The sequence below is a fragment of the Kogia breviceps genome, chromosome 5 (assembly GCF_026419965.1).
Source record: "Kogia breviceps isolate mKogBre1 chromosome 5, mKogBre1 haplotype 1, whole genome shotgun sequence".
In the NCBI taxonomy this organism is placed as follows: domain Eukaryota; kingdom Metazoa; phylum Chordata; class Mammalia; order Artiodactyla; family Physeteridae; genus Kogia; species Kogia breviceps.
Window position 1 is genome coordinate 66,322,420 of NC_081314.1, and position 27,246 is coordinate 66,349,665.

The following is a 27,246-nucleotide window of genomic DNA, read 5'->3' on the forward strand; positions in this document are numbered from 1 at the left end:
TAAATTAGGTGATCCCCAAAGCAAACCCTAAGATGAGAATTTGGGTCTAAAGAGTTTACTGAGGAGGTGACTCCGGGAAAAAGAGTTAGGGAGTATGGGGGTGCTGGTGAGAGAGTGATGGCTAGAGAGCCAGTGTATCAGTGAGGGGGGACTGCTGCGGGCAGAAAGGGCCTGGACACTCCAAAATTCTGTACGGAACGTACCTCAGAACTGTCCCCCTGAGGGGTGCAGAAGCTAGGGTATTTAGCCACCAACGCCCGTAACTCAGTAGCTGCAGGTCACTGCTGGAGCATTAACTTCCCAGCACTCCCTACCCACTCCTCTCCAGTGACCAGAGAGGTCAGTAAGGTAAAAAGACTCAGGAAGCCTTTGACATGCTCAGGAATCATCTGTAAGTGACCTTCAGGTGGCAGAGGGCATATGGACATGACACAACAGCCTCTGCTACAAAGACCTTCCCAAAATTTGGCATAAAATGACTTCCACTTCCCCATGACTTTGATGTGAAATAGTTGAATAGACCATTTAAATGACCTTTATAATAAGAGCACAAAAATAAATATTTACAGCTATTCGTGTCAAGGATGCTTTTATGGAGCTCCACTTGTCCCTTCGTCTGTCGATAACAATGATGAATCCGATGCTGGCAGCCTCCACACTGCAAAAGAGGGTGTGGTCAGTATCAGACAGTGAAACACATGGGTTCTGTGGGGCTCCCTTAGCAGAACAATTCCACTGTCTCCGTGTCACTCCAGGGTTACTGTGTAAACACCCTGCACAGCAGGAGGGGATAACCGGGTCTGACTTCCCTGACAAAGGAACCAGCTTCTTCTCCTCATCTGAGCCTGGCAGCCCTCACAAAACAGACATATTTCATGTCTCAAACCCTCTCAAGGGCTGTTTCTCACTAGCAAATGTATGAAACACCAAACAAGCACAAGGACTCAAGTCAGTCAGGCACCACATCTCACAGTGTAGGCAGAGGACCTCGAGCTTGAGCTCTGCCATCTTTCCACTCCCAAGACTGACATTCAAGGAGCTATCAACATCTTTCCCTAGGAGTCAGTCCCAGAGGTGTTCAGAAATAACACACGTTAGGGCTTCCCTGGTGGCGCAGTGGTTGAGAGTCCACCTGGCGATGCAGGGGATGCAGGTTCATGCCCCGGTCTAGGAAGATCCCACATGCCGTGGAGCAGCTGGGCCCGTGACCCATGGCCACTGAGTCTGCGCAACCGGAGCCTGTGCTCCGCAACGGGAGAGGCCCCAACAGTGAGAGCTCTGCGTACCACAAAAAAAAAAAAGAGATCAAGGTCACAAAAAGTAGCTGGCCTATAGTAAACCTTCAGTAACTCTCTAATTTGAGTAAAAGGTGAGCTTTACCTTAAAAAGTATGTGTATGCAAATAAGGCAGAAGATCTAAGCAAATTCTGCAAGATAACATAAATAGCTGATCTGAAGTAAGCATTATTGGGCCAACCCATTATCACAGTTCCACACTGACCCAGGTTCTCTCACTGGAAACATTTTCCAGGCCAGGCCACAGTGCAAGGAAGGGTGGTCAGAGATTAAAGATACAACTGTGGCCGGAATTTGAGGGGCATAGCTGTCAAGAGGGGAAGCCTCAGAGAGGAGACCCCAGAAGTTTTCATGGAAATTCCCCTTGAATGTTTAGCCAACTCCTTGGCCCTATGATTTTAGGTGAGACTCCAGGAGTCTGGCAGAGAATAGCAACTGCACATGTCAGAACTGATGAGAAATTATGAAGCTTGCACAGTTCTGGGGAGAGACAATTGGTATTTGGGCCCAGCCAGAATAGGCAGACTTTGATGAACACCCTGGGCATTCAGGTGAAACTCTATAAAGGCCATACTCTAGGATAAATGAAACATCACAGGAGTTTCCACAGGATTAAGGCTACACTCCAGGAGTAAGGACAAAACAGGAATAAACTTGTCCAAAGAAAAACTAAAACCAGGCCTCAAAAAGATCAAGGTGAGTCACCAGTATTTTAACTGCCAGTGCATATATACGTATAATCGAATTGCTTTGCTGTACACCAGAAACTAACACAACATTGTAAATCAACTGTACTTCAATTAAAAGTTTTTTAAAGATGCATTATTTCAACAGGGAACTAAAATCCAAATAAAGAATCAAATGAACCTTCTAGAATTACAAAACATCAATGTCTGAAATTAAGAACTCATTCAATTTGCTTAATAGCAGATTGAACACAGCAGAAGACAGGATAAGTGAAACAAGACAGATCAATTAAAAATATTCAAACTGAAACACAGGGGGAAAATGGAAAGAAAAGAATGTAAAGGAGATGTGGGACATGAACAGAAGTCCCAGAAGGAGAGGAGAGAGTGTATGTTATAGAAACAATACTTGAAAAAATAATGAAGAAATTTCCATATCTGATCAAAGACATCATCTCACAGATTCAAGCAGCTCTTCCAATACCAAGCAAGATAAATGTAAAGAAAAGCTCACCTAGACATATCAGAGCCAAGTAGCTGAAAATTAAAGACAAGGAGAAAATTCTTAAAAGCTACCAGTGGAAAAAAATACATTACCTTCAGAGTAACATTAAAAATAATCACTGATTTTCAAACTATGGAAGCCACAATCTAATGATATATGTTCAGAGTATTTTTTTTGTTTTATTCATTCATTCATTCATTCATTTATGGCTGTGTTGGGTCTTCATTGCTGTGCACGGGCTTCCTCTAGTTGCAGAGAGCAGGGGCTACTCTTCATTGCTGTGCGCGGGCTTCTCATCGTGGTGGCTTCTCTTGTTGTGGAGCATAGGCTCTAGGCATGCGGGCTTCAGTAGCTGCAGCACACAGGCTCAGTAGTTGTGGCTCGCGGGCTCTAGAGCAGAGGCTCAGTAGTCATGGCACACAGGCTTAGTTGCTCCATGGCATGTGGAATCTTCCTGGACCGGGGCACGAACCCATGTCCCCTGCATTGGCAGGCAGATTCTTAACCACTGCGTAACCAGGGAAGTCCCTGTTCAGAGTATTGACCTACAAAACGATTCATTTAGAATTCTATACCCACTGAAAATCTATTTTAAAAAATGAAGGTGAAATAGGACATTTCCAGACAACTAGAGTTGAGAGAATTTATTGTCAGTAAACATATACTTCAAAAAATATTAAAGAATGTTCTCCAGGCTGAATGAAGTTGGAAGCATGAAGGTATAAGAAAGAAACAGCCTGAAAAGAAGGTTTAGGAAGTCTTTCATTCCTACCTAAAAAACAAACAAACAAACAAACAAAAATACCTGGTTAAATTAAAAACTCAAATTTGTCCTTAAAAACATAAGAGAACTTGAAGACAAAGAAATTTAAATGAACAAATTCCAGAGAGAGTTAAGACCTTCTACAGTGAACAAATACTAGAGGAGGCTTTCATAAGAAGTGGCAGTCGCCTACTCTGGTAATAGGCAAATGAATGTTCCTAAAAGGAAATAATCCCATATGGTAACCTCAATCTCCAAGAAGGAATACAGGGCACTGTATACATTAAATATGTGGATAAATATTATCAACTATGCTTTTATTTCACTAAAAGACTAATGACTATTCAAAGCAAAAATAATAACAAAGTATTATTAAATATAATGTATATGTAAAATGATATGTACTGTAACACTAGAGAAACCATTGCTCTTCTAATAGAAGAGTTAAAATGGAATACTGAAAATATTTGAATGATTCAAAGGTGGGCAGGTGCTATAGACTGAATTGTGTCCCCCTCAAATTCATATGTTGAAGCTCTATCAATGTGACTGTAACTGGGGATAGGGCCTGCAAGGAAGTGATAAAGGTTAAATAAGGTCATAAGTGTAGAGTCCTAATTCAACAGGGATAGTGCCCTTATAAGAAGAGGAAGAGACACCAGAGCTCTCTCTGCCATGTGAGTACACTGTAAGAATACAGCTGTCAGCAGTTAGAAAGAGAGCCTTACCAGAAACAGAATCAGCTGAAACCTTGAACTTTGACTTCTAGCCTCCAGATCCATAGGAAAAGAAATTTCTGTTGGTTAAGCCAGCAGTCTATGGTATTTTGTTACGGCAGCCAGAGCAGACTAATATGTCAGGAAAGGAGGAGTAAAGGAACAAGTCACAGATGGTACAAATAGCAAGATGGTAAACTTAAACACAACCAATCTCAATAATCACATTAACTGGAAATGGTCTATATGACTCCATTAAAAAGGAAAATAGTGTCAGGGTGAAAATACTGATTACAAGAGATAGTGATTACACTTTAAACGTAAAAACAGAGATACATTAAAAGAAAGAGGATGGGGCTTCCCTGGTGGCGCAGTGGTTGAGAATCCGCCTGCCGATGCAGGGGACGCGGGTTCGTGCCCCGGTCTGGGAAGATCCCACATGCCGTGGAGCGGCTGGGCCCGTGAGCCATGGCCGCTGAGCCTGCGCATCCAGAGCCTGTGCTCCACAACGGGAGAGACCACAACAGTGAGAGGCACGCATACTGCAAAAAAAAAAAAAAAAAAAAAAAGAAAGAGGATGGTAAAAGATATGCCATGCAGTCACTAATCATAAGAAAGCCAGTGTGGCTATATTAATATTAGAAAAAGTAGGGTCAAAGAGAGGGAGTATTGATAGAGATAAATGATTCATAAAAATAAAAGAGTCAATAGATAGCTAGTGGGAAGCTATGGTATAGCACAGGGAGATCAGCTCGGTGCTTTGTGATGACCTAGTGGGGTGGGATGGGGAGGGTGGGAGGGAGGCTCATGAGGGAGGGAATATAGATATACATATAGCTAATTCATTTTGTTGTACAGCAGAAACTAACACAACATTGTAAAGCAATTATAATCCAATAAAGTAATATATAAAAATAGTTTATTAGGAAAATATAACAATCCTAAATGTGTATGTATGAAGTAACATTGATTCAAAATACATTAATAAAAATTGATAGAACTAGAAGAAAAACAGTTAAATCCACAAAGTTAATGATTTTAACACTTCTCTCCTAATAACTGATAGAACAAAGAGCCAAAAAATCAGCAAGGATATAGACTTGACTTTGAAGAACTCAACATCCATTCTTTTTAGAAGGACACGGGACATTCATCAAATACTCCATTATCCTAGGCCATGAAGCAAATTTCAACACATTTTAAAGAACTGCAATCATACAGGTTGTATTTCTGATCACCATGAAATTAAATTGGAACTCCATTATTCTATTTTTCATTTCCTTCCCCCCTCCCTCCCCCCTCCCTCCATCCCTTCCTTCCTTCCTTCCTTCCTTTTTTCCTTCCTTCCTTCCCTCCTTCCTTCCTTCCTTCCTTCCTTCCTTCCTTCCTTCCTCTCTTTCTTTCTTTCTTTCCAATCCTTTTCTTTTCTTTGGGTTTAACTGCCATTGTAATTTTTTTACTTCTTAAGGTAGAAGATTGTATCATTGATTTTAAACCTTTCCTATCTTCCATTATAAGTATTTAAAGCTATAATTCTCTCCTAAACACTGCTTTAGCTACATCATGTAAATGTTGATATATTGTTCTCATTATTGTTCAACTAAAAGTGTTTTCTAATTTCCTTTATGATTTCTTCTTTAGTTTATGGATAATTTAGAGGTGGTTGCTTAGCTTCCAAATATTTTTTTTTTCTAATCAATGATAATAAAATCAGAATAGTGGTTTCCTTGGGGGAGGGAAGGGGTAGGAGTGCAGATATTGATAGAAAAGAAGCAGGAGGAAACCTTCACAGAAATATTCTATACCCTCGTCTGGGTGGTTGTTACATGATGTATAGACAGGTAAATATTCATCGAGCTATACAGTTGAGATGTGTATACTTTATGTAAATTATAACTCAGCTTAAAAACCCAAGGAATTAAATAAATTCAAGTTGTGAAAAAGGAAAAATATTATACAACTTAAAAACAACGATCCATACTTATCGAGTGTACAATAGGTATCAGGCACTGATCAAAGGGCATACAACAATGACCAAAACAGTTCTGTAGTACAGCAAAAACAAACCAACATCAATAACAACAATAATTTTAGACAATAGCTACTTTAATCTTCAGCTCCTATCATTTATCTGGCATCTTTATTTTTTATCTTAATTTCATGAAATAGATATTGTTGTCTCCGTTTTACAGATGAGGAACAAAGACTGATAGAAATAAAATAACTTGCCTGATATCACACTAGCAAAACTGGATTTCAAACTCAGAGCTCTCTGATAGCAATGCTAATACTCTTAACCCCACCCCATGGCTCCCCTTCAATTTTTTTCTCACAGCAGATGTGCTTGTATCTTGTGGCAGTTTTATTTTGTATATTTTGCTGTTACTAGTGTTTTCTATTTCTTTTCTTTTTTCTTTAAAACAAATAATTATTCAATTCAATGTTCTAAGAGAGCATCTAGGGCTCTTCAGCAAGATGGAGCTGGGAGGGGCTCAGCAATATAATATAGTATGTAAACACAGGATGTTCTTTGATCTATGAAATAAACAGCTGCCAGCATAGGTGGCTTCCCCAGCCAAAACAAGGGCAAATGTCCCCCACAACAAGGCTCTTCTCAGTTCCCTGCAGACCAAGGCCCAAGATCACAGCATCTGGGTAAACAGGGTGGGATCTGCTGGGAATATACCTGTGTACATAAAGGACTGTGTCTCCTGACACAACAGTGTACAGGCCACAGTTGTGTACGGCCATAATTCAGAAAAAAGAGTTAATGAATCATGACAATGATTTTGAATATAGTTCCTCCAATAAGGAATACATTCTAAAAAACATGCAGTAATATCAACTACTGAGGGGTTTATTTTTCCACCCTATCTGGTTCAATAAAAGGTCAAAAACTCAACTAAACAAAATGCACAGGAAATGGGGTTTCTAGACAACACATTTCTTTAGGGAACATTTGGCTGTTTTAATCCCTATTGTTCTTTTTAACACTAAGGTCCTATGATAGATTAGCTGCATGAATACTATTTAATAAAATCCTCACAACCACCCTTACAACCAGGCTGGTGATAATATTTCCACTTTATAAATGAGGAAAATCACCCTCAAAGGTGATTAAAACATAATAACTTGTCCAAAGTCACACACTATGTGCAGAGCTAAGATTCAAATCTTCTGACTCCAAGAGCAATGCTCAAGCCACAAAACCCACACTCTGTTAATGTGGAAAATCTTTTCACACTATATTCCTTCATTTCCAGTCTTAGTAACTCCTCTGAAATAAATATAATTGAATTTTTGATGAGTCAAAATTTGAATATGACTAAGTGTAAATATATGAGTGTAAGAGATTGAGGTAAATGTGTTCTGACCCCAAAATACCAGAGCAGTTTTGTAGTTGATATGGTACATGTTTTCTTAATTAAGCTCTAATATTAATATATTTTCTATGATTTGCCTTTTTCAGTAAGCTAGGTATAGAAAATATTTAATTAACTGAAATTTTACTGCATTGTCATAAGACTGAGTCAAATGTAGGGCGACCAACGATCCTGGTTTGTCCAGAATACCCCCCCCCAACGTGGGTGGGCATCATCCAACTCACTGAGGGCCTGAATAGTACAAAAATTTGAAGGAAGAGGGGATTCATGCTCTCTCTCGGTCTGAGTGTTGAGCTGGGACATTGATCTTCTGCCTTTAGTGCTTCTGACTCTCAGGCCTTCAGACGTGGACTGAAATCTACAAAATCGACTCCTTGGCTTTAGGGCTTCAAACTACACCACTGGCCTTCCTGGGTCTCCAGTCTGCAGAGGGCATATTGTGAGACTTCTCAGCCTCCATAATTGGATAAGCCAATGCATTATAGTAAATCTATATCTATATCTATATATCAGGGTTCTCTAGAGAAACAGAACCAATAAGATATATATTTATATCAAAAATAGATTTATTATAAGAATTGGCTCATGCAGTTATAGAGACTGAAAAGTCCCATGATCTGCCATCTGCAAGCTAACGAACCAGAAATGCTAGTGGTGTAACTCAATCCAAGTTCAAGGCCAGAGAATGGAGGAACTGATGATGTAAAACCTGATCTGAGTCTGAAAGCCCAAAAACCAGGAGCACTGATATCCAGGGGCAAGAAAAGATGGATGTCCAAGCTCAAGTAGAGAGAGAATTCACCCTTACTCTGCCTTTTTATTTTATTCAGGCACTCAATGAATTGGATGATGCCCACTCACATTGGGGAGAGCAATCTGCTTTACTCAGTTCATGAATTCAACTGTTAATCTCTTCCAGAAATATCTTCACAGACACATCCAAAAATAATGTTTTACCAGCTAAATGGGCATCCCTTAGCCCAATCAGGTTGACTCATAAAATTAACCATAATATATATATATATACATATATCTTATTAGTTCTGTTTCTCTGGAGAACTCTGATTAATATATAGGGAGAGTCAAGAAAAGAAGGGATGGAGATAAAACCATTCCCAGAAAAGAAAAGTTCACCCTAAGTGCAAAGATACTGAAAAGAGTCCTCGTACCTCAGGGTACTGACTAGAGAAAGACTCAGAGAGGCAGTGTTGGAAAGACAAGCCTTCTGAGAGAGAAAAGGAAATGAAAGGAAAGGTGGTAACTGTGTGGTAAACACAAAAAGAAGCAAGAGGTAAAATTTAGCATCCTACAAGACAAAAAAAAAAAAAAGTCAAGGATACACACCCTTCCCCTTAACTTCCAAAAAAAGTTTTTTAAGTCCACCAATAAAAGAAACTATATTTAGCTATACTAACAAGAGATGGTGTTCTTTGTTCTTGAACTAGGAATCTTATAAACCACCCCATACCACCAAACCTGTTTACTAATTGCAAAGATGCAAGCAGTATTCATCTATATAAGTCTACTATAAAGGGGAAAAGAGAGAATAAGAATCAAAATTTTAACTTCAAGAGAATGAGGAGACAAACCACAAAATTTTTTTTAAGAAAATATTTACAAAAGACATATTGGATAAAGAACCATTATCCAAATACAAAGAACTTTTAAAATTTAACAATAAGAAAACAAACCACCCAATTAAAAACTGGGCAAAAACCCAAAACAGATACCTCACAAAAGAATATATACAGGTGGAAAATAAGCATATGAAAAGATGTTTAACAACATATGTCATTAGGAAATTGCAAGTTAAAACTACAATGATATTCCACTATACATCTATTAGAATGACCAAAATCCTAAGTACTGACAATACCAAATTTTGGCAAGGATGTGGAGGAACAGGAACTCTCATTTATTGCTGGTGGGTATTCAAAGTGGTACAGTCACTTTGAAATACAGTCTGGCAGTTTCTTACAAAACTAAACATACTCATACCATATAATCCAACAAGTGTACTCCTTGGTATTTACCTAAATAAGCTGAAAACTTATGTCCACACAAAACCTCACATATGGATGTTTACTGCAGCTTTATTCATAATTGTCAAAACTTGGAAGCAACCAAGATATCTTTCAGTAGGTGAATGGATAAACTGTAGTACATCCAGACAGTGAAACATTATTCAGTAATAAAAAGAAATGAGTTGTCAAGTCATGAAAAGACATGGAAGAAACTTAAATGCATATTACTAAGTGAAAGAAGTCAGTCTTTAAAGGCTATATACTGTATGATTACAACTACATAAGATTGTGCACACTGCAAAACTATTGAGACAGTAAAAATCAGTGGTTGCTAGGGGTTGGGGGGTGGGAGCATGGGACGGATGAACAGGTGGAGCACAGAGGATTTTTAGGGCAGTGAAACTATTCTGTATGACACTATAATGGTGGATACACGTCAACATACATTTGTCCAAACCCAAAGTATGTAGAACACCAAGACTGAGCCCTAATATACATTATGGACTCCGGGGGTTAATGATGTGTCAATGTAGGTTCATCAGTGGTAACAAATGTACCACTCTGGTGCTGGATGTTAATGGGGAGGTTGGGTGTGTGCGGGGGGCAGGGAGTATATGGGAAATATCTGAAATTCCCACTCAATTTTGCGTAAACTTAAAAAAGGTCTATTAAAAAACTTTTTAGATAATGAAAATTCCTGTAAAAAATTAGTCATTAAGCAGACAAAAAGCTGTAACAGCTCTCCAAACTGAATTACATGTCTATAAACAATCATGTAGGGGATGGGGCACAGGTGACACTTTAAATAAGAAACTCAAAAACCAAAAACAGAAATAGGACTTTTCTAATATGTAAAAAAAGAAAAAATAAAGTCAGAAAATTTTTCTGATTGAAGTCAGAAAAATAAAAGGAGAAGCAAAATCATATGAGAAATGGAGTCTAAATAACAAGATACCAAGCAATAACATATGTGAACAAAAGTTTAATAAGGGACAGTAAATAGCATAAAGAAAAAAACAAGTGAATGAAAACAAAAAGAAAAGGAAACAATAAAAAAGGTCAGAAAGAAAGTGGTGGAAACAGAAGCCAGACTGAAAAAGAACCAACATATTTATAACTGGAGTCCATAAAGACTAAAAGTAAAACAAAGAAACAGAAATAATACTTACAAGTATAACACAAGAAAACTTTCCAAAAACAATAAATGACCCGATTCTACATAAACCTGAAAAGGACTAGCAGGCACCTGGGAAAACTGATCTGAACAATCAACTCTGAGACATATCCTAGTAAAACTGTTAGGCTTTAATGATAAAGTAAAAATTCTAAGCACTTCTAGGAAAAACATCAAATAATTTACCAGGAGAAGGGAAACGGACAGGCACCATACTTTTCTAAAGTAGTATACAAATCATGGAGAGAATGGAACAACATTCTACAACAATTCATGAACAGAGTGTGTGAACCAAGAATTTTTTATCCTGACAAGCTGGCTTTCAAGTATTAAGGCAATAGAAAAAGTTATAAATATGTAAAAAAAACCTCAGGGAATTCTGTAACTATAAGCCCCTTTCGAAGAATCTAGTAAGATTGTCCTTCATCCAATTAAGAGATAACTTGGGGAAACTGCAGCAAAGGGATTAATTTAACATATTTAATGGTAAGTCTAATACTAACCATGGTAGGAAAATAAGATATAGAAATAATCCAAGTTAAAAGATAGAAGGAAAAAGGAGAAGGGGAGAGAAAAGAATAAGTTAATTGACTGTTGTATAAACAACAGGTGGGAATCAATGGATATTACTGAAAACTAAAAAACCAGATAGTAAATTGTTATATTTTAGAAAAGGGACTAAGGGCATTAAAAAGGCATAAATACAAGGACAAAATCACAAATCTTTCTAAATATCAAAAGAAGTTAAAAAATTAAAAAGCAAAGAAAATATATCATGTAGAGAAATACAGTAAATATAACATAATACACCTAGTAGTTATAACATGAAATATATGTTGCTATTTTATGGGGGTGGGACGAATTGGAAGATTGGGATTGACATATATACACTACTAGGTATAGAATAGATAACTAATGAAAACATACTGTTTGGAACAGGTAACCCTACTCAATGATCTGTGGTAACCTAAATGGGAAGGAAATCTAAAAAAGAGTGGATTTATGTATACGTGTAACTGATTCACTTTGCTGTAGAGCAGAAACTAACACAACATTGTAAAGGAACTATACTCCAATAAAAACTAATTAAAAAAAGAAAAAAATAATGATGAAATTGAGATCAAATATATCAGTCATATCAATAAATATGAACAGGCTTAATGCACTTAATTTAAGAAAAAGATTTTCAATTTGACTTAACGAAGTAAAAACCGACTATATACTGTATCCAAGAAAAAGATCTAGAACAAAGTAATTCAGAAAGGCTAAAAATAAAGGAATTGGCAAAAGAGTATTAGGCAAATGGAAACAATAGCAAAGGATTTCAGCCTTGGTATCAAAGTAGAATTTAAGCCATAAAGCATTAAACATCACAAGAAACACTTTTTAATACTAAAAGTCACAATTCACAATGAAGATATAATAGTCATAAATATCTATGCTCCAAGTACCCTAATAACCAGTTTTTTAAAGCAGAAACTACAGGAGATACAAGGAAACAGACAGAAATACATTTTACATAGGAGATTTTAATATACCACTTTCAGTACAAGACAGAATAGACAACATGTCAATAAGGTTATAGAATGCCTAAAACATAATCAAAAAGGAAGAGCTAATTGAAATGTATTGGACTTTACCTCCTGATAATACAGGATTCACCTTCTTTTCAAGCACACATGGAACATCCACAAAAATTGGTCATGATATAGGGCTACAAAGAAAACACCTGGAATTTTAAAAACCTTCTATTAAACAACTCTTCAGTCAGGGGGAAATATAAAATATAATTAGAGAATTGCTAAAATACAGTGATAACGAAAATATTGGGGGTTGGCCAAAAAGTCCATTTGGGTTTTTCTGTACAATCTTACAGCAAAAACCAAACGAACTTTTTGGCCAGTGCAAAACTACATATCAGAATTTATGGGCTACATTCAAAGCAATGATCAAGAAAATTCATAACACTCAAAAAATGAGAAAAAATTTTCAACTCAATAAATGAGATGGGGCTTCCCTGGTGGCACAGTGGTTGAGAGTCCGCCTGCCGATGCAGGGGACACGGGTTCGTGCCCGGGTCTGGAAGGATCCTGCATTCTGCAGAGCGGCTGGGCCCATGAGCCATGGCTGCTGAGCCTGCGCGTCCAGAGCCTGTGCTCTGCAACGGAAGAGGCCACAACAGTGAGAGGCCCACATACCACAAAAAAAAAAAAAAAAAAAAAGGAAGAGAAAAAAAAGAAGCAACCCAAAAGAAAGCACAACGAAGAAGATATTAAAGAGAAAGGCAAAGAGAATAAGGTAGAAAAGAGAAAAGCCAATAGATCTAACGAAAAAATCAGAATCCCATTGTTAATTTTTTTATTTTTTATTTATTTATTTTTATATCTAATAGGATTTTTATTGTAGAAGACATTGCTAAGAGCCTACCCAATCACCATTGCCATTTCTCTATCCTTTTCAGAATCCCATTTTTAAAAATAGATCTTTATTGGAGTATGATTGCTTCACAATACTGCTAGTCTGTTGTACAACAAAAGGAATCAGCCACATGCACACATACATCCCCACATCCCCTCCCCCCCAGCCTCCCTCCCACCTTCCCCATCCCACCTCTCTAGGTCATCTCAAAGCACTAAGCTGATCTTCCTGTGCTATGCTGCTGCTTCCCACTAGCTAACTATTTTACATTCGGTAGTGTATATATGTTGATGCTACTCTCACTTCGCCCCAGCCTCCCCCTCCCCCATTCCCCGGGTCCACAAGTCCATTCTCTATGTCTACCTCTTTATTCCTACCCTGCAACTAGGTTCATCAGTACCTTTTTTTTTTTTAGATTCCATATATATGCTTTAGTATACAGTATTTGTTTTTCTCTTTCTGACTTACTTCACTCTTTATGACATACTCTAGGTCCATCCACCTCACTACAAAATAACTCAATTTCATTTCTTTTTATGGCTGAGTAATATTCCATGGTATATATGTGCCACATCTTTATCCATTCATCTGTCAATGGACATTTAGGTTTGTTCCATGTTCTGGCTATTGTAAATAGTGCTGCAATGAACATTGCAGTACATGTCTCTTTTTGAATTATGGTTTTCTCAGGGTATATGCCCAGTAGTGGAATTGCTGGGTCATATGGTAGTTCTATTTGTAGTTTTTTAAGGAACCTCCATACTGTTCTCCATAGTGACTGTATCAATTTACATTCCCACCAACAGTGCAGGAGGGTTCCTTTTTCACTACACGCTTTCCAGCATTTATTGTTTCTAGATTTTTTGATAATGGCCATTCTGACCGGTGTGAGGTGATACCTCACTGTAGTTTTCATTTGCATTTCTCTAATAATTAGTGATGTTGAGCATCTTTTTATGTGCCTCTTGGCCATCTGTACGTCTTCTTTGGTGAAATGTCTATTTAGGTCTTCTGCCCATTTTTTAATTGAATTGTTTGTTTTTTGAAATTGAGCTCCATGAGCTGTTTGATACAATTTTGGAGATTAACCCTTTGTCTGTTGTTTCATTTGCAAATATTTTCTCCCATTCTGAGGGTTGTCTTTTGTCTTGTTTATGGCTTCCTTTGCTGTGCAAAAGCTTTGAAGTTTAATTAGGTCCCATTTGTTTATTTTTGTTTTTATTTCCATTACTATAGGAGGTGGGTCAAAAAAGATCTTGCTGTGGTTTATGTCAGAGTGTTTTTCCTATGTTTTCAGAATCCCATTTTTTAAACTAACAAAATAAATAAGCCACTAGCTCACTTAATCAAGGGGGGAAAAAGGACAAAGCACAGATAAACAAACTAAGAAACAGCAAAGGGAAAATAACCACTGAAACACAAGAAAATTTGTTTAAGAAAAATTACTTTGCATACCTCTATGCAAAGAAACTTTAAAACCAAGACAAAAATAGGTAATTTCTTAGGAAAATACAGTTTACCAAAATTGATCTCATTAGAAATGTAAAGCTTAAACAGACCAATGTCCATAGAGGAAATAAAGTTATCAAGGCCCAGATTCACAGGGGAATTTCACAGGGGAATTCAAATCATCAATGACTGTATAAAGTCCCAATGCCACAAAAATAGTTTCCAAGCTTAAAAACTGAAAGAAAACTTCAAAATGCTATTTATGAAGCAAGTATGACAACGATACCTAAACCTAATTCAGTACCAAATAAAATTACCAGTTAATGGATACAATGGTAGAGCTATCCCATTTACAATAGCAACAAATATAAAATATTTAGGAATAAACTTAACAGTATACAAAACTATGTCAGGAAAATTTTAAACACTCCTAAAAGACACAAAAGTAGATTTTAACAAATGGAAAGACTTTTCTTATTCTTGATAGGATTTTTTTTTTTTTAAGATGTTGGGGGTAGGAGTTTATTAATTTATTTATTTTTGCTGTGTTGGGTCTTAGTTTCTGTGCGAGGGCTTTCTCTAGTTGTGGCAAGCGGGGGCCACTCTTCATTGCGGTGTGCGGGCCTCTCACTATTGCGGCCTCTCTTGTTGTGGAGCACAGGCTCCAGACGCGCAGGCTCAGTAGTTGTGGTTCACGGGCCTAGTTGCTCCGCGGCATGTGGGACCCTCCCAGACCAGGGCTCAAACCCTTGTCCCCTGCATTAGCAGGCAGATTCTCAACCACTGCACCACCAGGGAAGTCCTTGATAGGATGATTTTAACACCATATATATGTCACTTTTTCCTGAGTAAATTTATAAATTTAACAGTCTCAATGAAAAGATCAACAAGTTTCTTTTTCTTTTTTTTTTTTTTTAAATGGAGATAGACATAGAAAGAAAACAAGAAAGAATAGTAGGAAAACATGAAAAAAGTAAGTAAAGCTTAAGGACCTGGGAGGGAGGGGGAATTAATCCTAGAAGATATTAAACATATTTAACTTCTCATAATTAAAATAGTATACTACTCACTTATGAATAGGCAGACCAATTAGCTCTCAAATTACTGAAGTGAAGATGAGCTTTTAAAATTAATGGTGTTAGGATAACTGAATAGCCATTTGGGAAAAGATAAACTTAGATCTACACTTCATACCACACAGAAATAAACACTAACTCTATCAGGGCTAACTGTAAAAAGTGAAATCATACTGTATTACAAGAAAGCTTGGGTGAATTCCTCTATAACCCAGGTATATGAAAGTTTTCTGACAACGACTCAAAATCCAGATGCAATAAAAGAAACATTGATATATCTGATGACATAAAAATTTCACATGACAAAAAATATCCTAAGTAGAGTTAAAGGACAAATGAAAAACTGAGAGAAAATATATGGAACATGCATCACAGATAAAGGGCTAATATCCCTAATCCATAAAGAATTCTTAAAAGTGATAGGAAAATAAAGATAGAAAACTCAATGGGAAAAAAGAGCAAAGACATGAACAGACAATTTATATATATATATAATATATATATGTATTGTATATGATATATATAATACATATACATGTATTAAAATGTAAGGTGATAGATGAGAAAGAAAGTTATAGACACAGAAGAGAGATTCAGAAGATGCAATAATGTCCCTCTAATTTGAGTTCCAGAAGCAGAAAACAGAGTTGTAGGAAAGAAATAAGCAAAGAAATAACAGAAAAAAAAACTTCTAAGCCTAAGAGAGACTTGAATCTTCTGTTCAAAGGCCCAGCAGAATGAAAGAAAAAGTTTGAAATTTCAAACCTGCAAAACATAAAGAAAAAACCCCAAAAGCTTCCTATGGGGAGAAAGAAGCAGCTTACCTATGAAGACTCAGATCCTTGTTACAAGGATCAACCTTTTATCAGTAACACCGAATGCCAGAAATCAATGGATGAATGTTATTTTACATTAAAAATTTCATACTCAGACAGACTGTCAGTCAAGTGTGAGGTCAAAGTGAGCCATTTCCTGACATTCAAGATCTTGTAAGATTCACTTACCATACACCCTTTCTAAAAAAGAAATAATTTGAAAGTTTTTTTAATGAAAATGAAATCCCAAAAAGAAAGAATGACCTTCCCAGAGACAGAATAAAAAGCAATCCCAGGTTGACAGCCTGTAGCAGCTGGTTTACACAGCAACCACCTTGAATTATAAGAGTAGCTCAGAGAGGCTCAAAAGAATTTGTCTAATGTATACATTAGACAAATTCTATGATAAAGAATCCATAAGATATTAATAATGCAATAGATATACGCCATTCTATAAACAAGAGAAAAAAAGGAAAGGCAATTAGAAATGCTAGGGGAAAAGGTATATAAAGAGTCACTGTCCGAGTCTGAAATGAATTAAATTGTGGCATGATTTTGAGCAACCCATGGAGTATGAGAAAAGAGAACCTATTTTACCTCAACATTTATAGCATTCTCCTTTGAGTGACACAGGTTTAATGACTTAGGATTACATCTCTCACTCTAGACGTCCAATTATATTACATATATAAATACATTCTACTGATTTCTATTATTTAGGATGAACCTATAATCAAAGAAAAAACATTTATGGTAAGATGTAAAATACATTATAAATCTTAGTAATGGAAAGAAATTGGAATATAGGTAGAAGAACTTGAAGGATTAGTAAAGAAAGATGTAAATGCACAGTAGTAAATCAACAAGTACAACTGGCCCTCCATATATGCAGCAGGTTCCACATCTGTGGATACAGAGGGCTGACTGTACTGTGCCATTTTGTATAAGGGATTTGAGCATAGGCAAATTTTGGTAACCTCAAGGGTCTTGGAACCAATCCCCTGTTTATACCAATGGATGACCATATTGTTTACTATTTATTTTATTTTATTATTTATACTATTTACTTATTTACTAATTATTACATGACTTTTTACTATTTATTACTTACTATTTTAAGGAAGCCTGAAAATGATATGGAAGGAGGATTCAGAGTTAGTCCACAATATTAAACATTAAAGGACTCTAGGCATTAGCACAAATAACTTTCTGACTGAATAATCTTTACAACTTAAGTGGGACGATAAACATTGCATTAAACTTTTAAAAATTAATTTATTTTATTTATTTTTAATTTTTGGCTGCATTGGGTCTTCGTTGCTGCATATGGGCTTTTCTCTGGTTGCAGCAAGCAAGGGCTACTCTTCGTTGCGGTGCACAGGCTTCTCACTGCAGTGGCTTCTCTTGTTGTGGAGCACGGGCTCTAGGCACATGGGTTTCAGTAGTTGTGGCACACAGGCTCAGCAGTTGTGGCTCACGGGCTCTAGAGCACAGGCTCAGTAGTTGTGGCGCACAGGTTTAGTTGCTCCACAGCATGTAGGATCTTCCTGGACCAGGGCTCGAACCCATCTCCCCTGCATTGGCAGGCAGATTCTTAACCACTGTGACACCAGGGAAGCCCAACTGCATTAAATTTAGTAATAATGTGCACTAAGTATTATCAGTCAGAATATTCTAGCTTAAAAGTCATCATACTTTTTCTGTAAAGAACCAGAGTAAATATATTAGGCTTTGCAGGCCATATGGTCTCTGCCTCAATTACTGAACTCTGCTTTGATAGCTCAACAGCAGAGTTACAACATTGAATCACTTTGCTGTACACCAGGAACTAATACAACATTGTAAATCAAGTATACTTCGATATAAAAAATAAAATTAAATTAAAATCTTTTCTCCACCTCCTCACCAACACTTGTTACTTTTTTGTATTTTTGATAATAGCCATTCTGACAGGTCTGAGGTGATATCTCACTGTGGTTTTGATTTGCATTTCCCTGATGAGTAGTGATGTTGAGCATCTTTTCATGTGCCTGTTGGCCAACTGCTTATCTTCCCTGGAAAAATATCTATTCAGATTCTCTGCCCATTTTTTAACTAGGTTGTTTGTTTTTTGATGTTGAATTATATGAATCTTTTGTATATTTTGGAAAATTAACCCCTTATCAGATATATCATTTGCAAATATCTTCTTCCATTCAGTAGGTGGCCTTTTTGTTTTATTGATAGTTTCCTTTGCTGTGCAAAAGCTTTTTACTTTGATGTAGTCCCAGTTGTTTATTTTTGCTTTTGTTTTCCTTGTCTATGAAGACATATCCAAAAAACTCTACAAAGACTATGTCAAAGAGCATACAGTCTATGTTTTCTTCTAGGAGATTTATGGTTTCAGGTCTTACGTTTAAGTCTTTAATCCATTTTGAATTTACTTTGTGCATGTGTGTTAGAGAGTAGTCTAGCTTGATTCTTTTGCATATAGCTATCCAGTTTTCCCAACATCACTTGTTCAAGAAGCTGTCTTTTCTCCATTGTATATTCTTGGCTGTTTGTCATAAATTAATTGCCCATATGACTGTGGGTTCATTTCTGGGCTCTCTATCCTGTTCTATTGATGTATGTATCTGTTTTTGTGCCAGTGCCATACTGTTTTGATTACTGTAGCTTCGTAGTATAGTTTGAAATCAGGGAGTGTGATCCCTCCAGCTTTGTTCTTCTTTCTTAAGATTGTTTTGGCTATTCGGGATCTGTTGTGTTTCCATACCAATTTTAGAATTATTTGGTCTAAACAAAATTGATGAACCTTTAGCCAGACTCATCAAGAAAAAAAGAGATGGTCTAAATTAATAAAATCAGAAATGAAAAAGAAGTTATAACAGTTACCACAGAAATACAAATTATCATAAGAGATTACTGTAAACAATAATATGCCAATAAACTGGACAACCTAGAAGAAATGGACAAATTTCTAGAACTGTACAGTCTTCCAAGAGTGAACAATGAAAAATAGAAAGTATGAACAGACAAATTACCAGTAAAAAAACTGAATCAATAATAAGAAAAATTCCCAAAACAACAAGTCCAGGACCAGATCATTTCACAGGTGAATTCTATCAAACATTTAAAGAAGAGTTAACACCTATCCTTCTCAAACCATTCCAAAAAATTGCAGAGGAAGGAATACTTCCTCATTCTATGAGGCCAGAATCACCCTGATACCAAAACCAGACAGAGATATTACCAAAAAAGAAAACTACAGGCTAATATCTCTGATGAACATAGATGCAAAAATCATCAACAAAATATTAGCAAAACAAATTCAAGAACACATTAAAAGGATCATACACCACAATCAAGTGAGATTTACCCCATGGATGCAAGGATGATTCAATATCCAGAAATCAATCAATGTGATACACCACGTTAACAAATTAAAGAAGGAAAATCATATGATCATCTCAATAGATGCAGAAAAAGCTTTTGACAAAATTCAACATCCATTTATGATTAAAAAAAAACTCAACAAAGTGGGTAGAGAGGGAACACACTTCAACATAATAAAGCCCACAGCTAACTAAAAGTAGTTACCATATGATCCTGCAATCCCACTCCTGGGCATATATCTAGACAAAACTCTAATTCAAAAAGATACATGCACACCAATGTTCATTACACCACTATTTACAATAACCAAGACGTGGAACCAACCTAAATTTCCATCAACAGATGAATGAATAAAGAAGATGTGGTACACACACACACACACACACACACACACACACACACACACACACACAGGAATATTACTCAGCCATGAAAAAGAATGAAATGCCATTTGTAGCTACATGGATGGACCTAGAGATTATCATACTAAGTGATGTAACTCAGACAGAGAAAGGCAAATATCACATGATATCACTTATATATGGAATCTCAAAAAATGATACAATACAAATGAACTCATTTATGAAACAGGAATAGACCCACAGACGTAGAAAACAAACTTATGGTTACCAAAGGGGAAATGCGGGGGAGGGATAAATTAGGAGTTTGGGATTAACATGTACACACTACTATATACAAAATAGATAACGAACAAGGGCTTACTGTATAGCACAGAGAACTAAACTCAATATTTTGTAATAACCTATGAGGGAAAAGAATTTGAAAAAGAATAGATATATATATGTATAACTGAATCACTTTGCTGTATACCTGAAACTAATACAACATTGTAAATCAACTACACTTCAATTAAAAAATAAATATAAAAAAATAAAGCCACAGCTAACATCATACTCAATGGTAAAAAGCTGAAGGCATTTCCTTCTAAGATCAGGAACAAGATAAGGATGCCCACTCTTGCCACTTTTATTCAACATAATATTGGAAGTCCTAGCCCCAGCAATCAAACAAGAAAAAAAATTAAAGGAATCAAAATTGGAAAGGAAAAAGTAAAACTCTCACTGTTTGCAGATGACATGATACTATACACAGAAAATCTAAAGATGCCACCAGAAAACTACTAGGGCTCATTGATGAATTCAGTAGAGTTGCAGGATATGAAATTAGTATACAGAAATCTGTCACATTTCTATACACTAACACAAACTATCAGAAATAGAAATTAAGATAACAATCCCATTTACAATTGCATCAAAAAGAATAAAATACCTAGGAATAAATCTAACTAAGGACGTAAAAGAAAACTATTAATATGACAATAGATATGACAGAAAACTATTGATATGACACTGATGAAAGAAATTGAAGATGACACAAACAAATGGAAATATATACCATGTTCATGGATTAGAAGAATTGGTATTGTTAAAATGACCATACTACCCAAGGCAATCTACAGATTCACTACAATCCCTATCAAAATACCAATGGCATTTTTCACAGAACTAGAGCAATTATCTTGTTTGTAATTGATAATACCACTGAGTAAGAACAAATTCCAGATATTTACAATCATTAGCACTGTTAAATTCAAGCAAGAGTCTGTGTTTTGAATGTCTAAAGAAACCTGAATAATCAGAAAAGGGAAAGTGAGCTCCTCTCTGTACAGGATAGATGGCACAAAGGCAGGATACAGCATGGGTATTCTAAAACAATCACTTAAACAAATGAACAAAGAAAAGCTGTTATATACACACTAGGTCATTCTACTGGGGAGAAACAATGTCAGACACCCTGGCTCTTACATAGCAAAGACCAGGAATCTGGCATATTAAATTTTTTTCTGGCTTCTAATATAGTAAATTCTCCTGGTATATAAGACTTACTTGCCATTGTCACCATTTATTCATAATAAATTCATGGGGTGCTCTCTAATTTTGAGCCTCAGTTAGGTGCCTAAGGTCTGGTCTCCAAAGATATCCTTCCTGAGAGCTGTGAAGCAAATCCATCCACCTTGGGCAAGACAGCCCAATAAGACTCGCTACTCTGAACCTCTATCCTTAGAAGTCAAATGAATGATTCCATTTTCCTGATTTGGGGGAGCAATTCCATAGCCAGTCCAGGAAATAACATACCTTATCCTAACTACTCAATCAAAGCAGCACCTTTCCTATTAATACTATTCAAAGCCACTTAAAAACAGGGGCTTTTCCACTGTCTTCATAAGAGTAAAAGGTCCAGATCGAACTCACTTCTCTGGCGAGGCTGGTTTCTAAAGCTGCCGGGTGGCTATAATCCCATTCAGTCTTTCAATACAAAGGAGCAAGTCTCATTATAATTCACAGGACAAATAATAACACTGTCCTCCTTCCCTCTCTTCCTAAAGTAGAAATGCCCGACAGCATTCTATCAGACAGTGCATTGTAAAAGAGGTACAACTCTTCTCAAAGACTATTCATCAGGCTTTATGGGAGGAAAAGGGACATGGAAGAATCCTTCAAACTTAAATAGGCCTCTGGACAGATTCATTATAGAAAAAGACCTTCAGAAATAGTAAATCATCATAAAATTCACAGTTATGAAATATAGTTCTTGTTACCATCTAATAAAAGTACTTTCTCCAATCCCTCTCAGATAATGAACTCAGAAATATGAGTAAAACAAATAAACTGAATAGAGGAATAGGGTAATCATAATGCATGCTTAGTTATACAAATATTGATTTTTTCAAAAACAACTGTGATTTAAAAATAGTTGGCCATCTCTGTGGCTCAGAATATTTCACTAATGCCTTTTCAAACCACTCAGCTACAATCTGTAGCCACTGGAGACAGCTTTCAAATGAGACCTCAATTCCATGTGCCCAGACATGTAAAAGCAAAAAGATCTGACGGTGAACACAGTTCCTAAAGCTGAGGATCATCATTAGTTCCTCACTCTCCCTCTTCCCTCACAACCACTAGTCCTCAGTGCCTGTCCTTCCTGTCCATCCCCTTCTGTCCAGTCCTCCTGCCATCATGCAGCTCACTCCCTCTTCACTTTGCACCCATTCCAGGGCAGAACCCCTTAATTGGTCTCCCTGCCCCCTTTCCCCCACTACCTGTGATCCATCCTGCACACTACCACCAAATTCATCTGGTTACCATTTTCCTCCTCAGAACCTCCAATGGCCTGGTCCTGCTCACTGTGCATAATAAACTCCTTAACTTGGTGGAAAACGCCTTGCCCAGTCTGTTCCCCACTGTCTATCCAGGTCTCATTTCTCACTACTGTCTGAAAAGGATTTTTACTCTGCTCTGGGCAACCTGGATAGTCTGTAATTCCCCAAACAAGCTCTATTTAAAACTTCAAAATCCAGCAGTGCAGTGGGGGTTGGAAATAGAAGCCAAGTCATTTGCTCCAGACACAGCTGGGGAGCGTAGAATCTGGATTTCAATCCAGTTTGGCCTGTGTCCAAAGCTCTTACACACCATCCCGTTCTCTCTCTCTCTCTCTCTCTGAAATGTTCCTCTCCGATCTACCTGTGGAAATCTTATCCATCCTTTAAGCCCACTTCATTCTTGAAGCTTTCCTTGTTTTTTCCTGTCTGAAGTGACTTTTCTCTCTTCTGAGCTCCTACAGCACTTTCTTTGCATATTTCACAAAATATCATGACAACAGAGTCCTGTGATGAATCTCTCGAGATCCAAGATATTGTCTTATGGTCTTTTTGGTCCTTTATGGCACCTAACCTAGCTCCCTACACATTGATGGCACTCAGCAAAGATCTGATAAAAAATAAGCTACTGTGGGAAGCCTTACTGCACTCACTCAACCCAGCCACAATGAGAGATCCTTATTCATTTCAGGCATCGAGCTTTCCCTTCCCTAACCTGAGTATCCTGCCATTCTCCTCTTCTAGTGCTTCAATTCTTCCTTGCTGTTCTAGGTCATTCCACCTGCCTATAAAACATTGTGCAATCTGGGAAAAGCTCTGGTGCCTGGTAACCACTGTAACATTTAGGAAGATGCAAATTGTGATGAATAGGAATCATAAAAGGAACAGGAGTGGTTCATTCTTTGGAAACTGGGAAGCAAAGTTCAGGTCAACTTCTCCTTTCAGACCTTCTTACCCATTGTCTCCGTTTTATGTTGAAAGTAACAAGGGGTAGGGCAGTGAGCAAGTAGGAGCAAATGCCAGGAAGAGGAAAGAGGAATAACTGGTCAGACAACTACTCTTTCTCAAGAGACAAACTGCATTCTAGGAAAGGAAAATACTCCCTAGTTCACAAGAAATTATACAAGAAGCATAGAGCAGAAAAGGGAAAACAGGCCTAAACAGTAGCCTCTTGATTTTTCTTATCTTTTTTGCCTGTGAGATAGGGTTGCTACCCCTCGATGCTTCTCTTTACACTGGGTCACATGGAACTCAATGTCCAGTCCTCAGCATGACCCAGAAAAGGCTGCAAGGACAAGATGAAAATGACCCTTTTCATTTAGCACATGACTGCATCCAGGGATTCAGTAAAATTAGACAGTGAATTTAAAACAAATATAATGAGAATGGGGAGAAGGCACTTCCACCCATTACCCACCTCCCTGCTCACCCTCTTCCTTGCTGCTCCTCACAGAAGGATAGGTCAATGTTTGGGGAGGCAATTGAGCCAAAGAGAGAGACCAAGTTCAACTCCCTATAACCCTGGGAGGAAAAGGCAGGAGTGAGGAGTGGGGTTCCCCTCTCTCTGGCAGTGTCCCGCTTCTCACCCTATAACAAATACGCTTTGATTGAGATGAATTATATCAGAACTGGAAATTCCACCAACATCACTTCTTGAGAACCTACTATGTGCTGGGCTAGGAATTAAAAAAAAGAAAGGAAGGGGGGAAAAAAGCATTGGCCCCTACTCTTCACTAGTTCACAGTCTAATGGAAGAAGCAGAAATAATTTCCATACTGTGGCATTATACAAGGGGTACACTCAGGGTTCTGTGGAAATACAGAGTCTGTGAGGGCAGAACTGGGGTCAGGGCAAGTTTCCTTGAAGAAATGAGATCAGACTAAGGGCTGATGATTGTGCAGTAATTAGCCAGGCCTAGAAGGGTGGCAAAGGTGTTCCTGTAGACAGAACCATGTAAGCAAAACCCAGAGATATACAGCATCCTTCCCTCAAACCAACAAAGCCCAAATCCTCTTGTGTCCGATTAATGCATACAATATTCCAGGATCAGAGACGGAGAACAGGGGAAATGGTGAAATGTAAGTACTGAATTTTGAAGAAGTACACTAAAAATAAATCCATAGCTTTCTCTGAAGAAGAAGTAAGAAGGGTAAAAAAAACAAAAACAAAAAAAAACAAAAAAGAGTGGGTTTGGTTAAAGCAAACTAATCAACTTTCTAATCTCTGCAGGTGAGATCAGACTCCAGGCGGCCTTTCAATCACAGAGCTGGTGTTTACCTCTAAATCATATGAGGCAGATGGAAAGCAGGCAAAACAGCACAGCCCTGGCTGTTGTGTAGACTCCTAACCACAAAGCAGTTAAGTAACAGACAGTATCCTAAGCAATACAGACCCAAGGAGGGTAGGGCCTTTCCTGGCCAAGTCTGCTTCCTGGGAGAATTGGGTTTGGACCCCACGCCCAGCTCCATCTATGTCTATAAAATGTTTGTCACCAATATGAACTCTGTACCACATTCCATCCCTTGAAGATCTGGTTATTTATTGACTTAAGTGGCATAAATATGTGAGACCTGGGCCAGAGAGGTGGAAGTAGCAGATGCCCAAAAACATCTCTGTTTTGGTCTCAGCTTTAGGCACAGTTTTTATTCCTGGACTTTTAGTTTCCTTGCTCTGTGACTTAGTTTCTCCATCTGACAATGACAACTATAAAATCTACCCCTGAATCCTTATTTGAGGGAGATAAATTAAATAACTCCTAACATGGCTTGACCTCCCTGAGCAGCGGACAGGTGTCTGAGACGACAGGCCTCAGGAAGCCAGAATCACCTTAATCTAGAGCAATGAACCTGAAGGAACAAGAGCAGCATTAGCGATTCAATCAATGTTTCATTCACTCAACAATGTTTATTAAGTACTGCGTATGTGCACACCATAATCAAAACCGATACTCGTGTAACTTTGTTTTCTAGTCTCTTTCCACATCCCTTGTCTGTGACTGATGGATAAGCAAAACTGGCTAAGTTATATGCCAGTGTGAGCTCTGCTCAGGGAAGATTCCATCTCACCCCAGCCCTTCCACATGGGAAATTCGGGACAAAGCCAATGACAAGGAAGGCAGCAGAGCACTGTGTTCAGCTCACCTGGGGACGCTAGTGAGGTAGGTCATGACATTCAGAAAGTCCTCATCTGGGATGTGTTTGAACCCCACAAACTCTGGAAAAGTGATGATGGGGGCACCATCTTTCCCTCGGCCTCCTGCAACAAAAACAGGTGGTCAAGATGTTAGCAAAATGTTTCATATCACACCTCTGCAGGTAAGGGACTTCAATTAATATCGAGATGTGCATTGGCCACCCCCTTTTCTGTCTATATTATTTCAGAGTAGAATGCAGGAAGGTTGACACTGAACTATTTTGAACAAGTCTCTCTCCTTCATGCTTGCTCAGGGGTGTTGTGAGAATTCAATTTTTGAATCCTATGAAGATAGTTATTGTATAAAATATAACACTGATTTAAATATTTTAGCATAGGTAGAATAGTAAATAATGCCAACACAAATACATAATATTGCTCTTTATTTTTGTAGTTAGTAAATATCAAAGGTGAAAGAGCATGGTGGTTAAGAGAGCTGGCTCTAGGGAATTCTCTGGCAGTCCAGTGGTTAGGACTCTGCACTTCCACTGCAGGGGACAAAGGTTCAGTCCCTGGTCAGGGAACTAAGATCCTGCATGCAGCTCGGCGTGGCCAACAAAAAACAGAGAGAGAGAGAGAGTTGGCTCTAAAATCAGACAGGCTTATTCAAATTCTGCTTTACCACTTAATCTCTATGTGATTTTAAGCAAAGACACTTAAATACAAGTTTCCTTATATATACATATGTATCTATGTCATAGGCATATTACCTGTACCTACCTCAAAAGGTACTGTGAGGATTAAGTGAGAACATACATGAAAAGCACTTTAGCAGAGTGTTTATTATTATATAAGTGCTCAATAAATGGTAACCATTATTATGGTTATTATTCTTGCAAGGAGGCAATAATCAGCTGCCCTTCAGTAACTCTTACAAGGGAATATAAGACATCCCTGTGAGAACAAAAATGTAAAATTAATATTCAAATATTTAAGTCACTGGAGCAGAGGCCACCAGATTAAATTAAACAGATTGTATTTCTCAAGCTCTTTGCCCCTAGATGTACCCACATGACTATGTTCCAACCCCATGGTTCCCAAACAGGGAACCACAGTGAACTCACAAAACTACCATGAATATTTTAAATCTGGCGGGAAAACAGCAATAATTGGCATCTGTCAGATGCCTTGCTTGCTACTAGCTTGAGGTAGTTCAGAATTTCAATATTAAACTGTGCAGTATTCTTTTGAATGTT

The 27,246-nt window shown here is 37.5% G+C and overlaps 1 protein-coding gene across 4 annotated transcripts in view; it reads right to left on the reverse strand.

The window, feature by feature from the left end:
• MCF2L2 (MCF.2 cell line derived transforming sequence-like 2) overlaps window positions 1–27,246 on the reverse strand; it is a 239,805-nt gene that overhangs the window by 165,801 nt on the left and 46,758 nt on the right. For 3 of the 4 annotated variants that reach the window (XM_067034104.1, XM_067034103.1, XM_059064529.2), the window contains exons 3-4: window positions 25,999–26,113; window positions 568–658 (exon numbers count right to left, since the gene is read on the reverse strand). In XM_067034104.1, the coding sequence (XP_066890205.1) occupies window positions 568–658; window positions 25,999–26,113 (206 nt within the window). The remainder of the gene's footprint in view (window positions 1–567; window positions 659–25,998; window positions 26,114–27,246) is intronic. The other variant, XM_067034105.1, reaches the window with a different exon arrangement.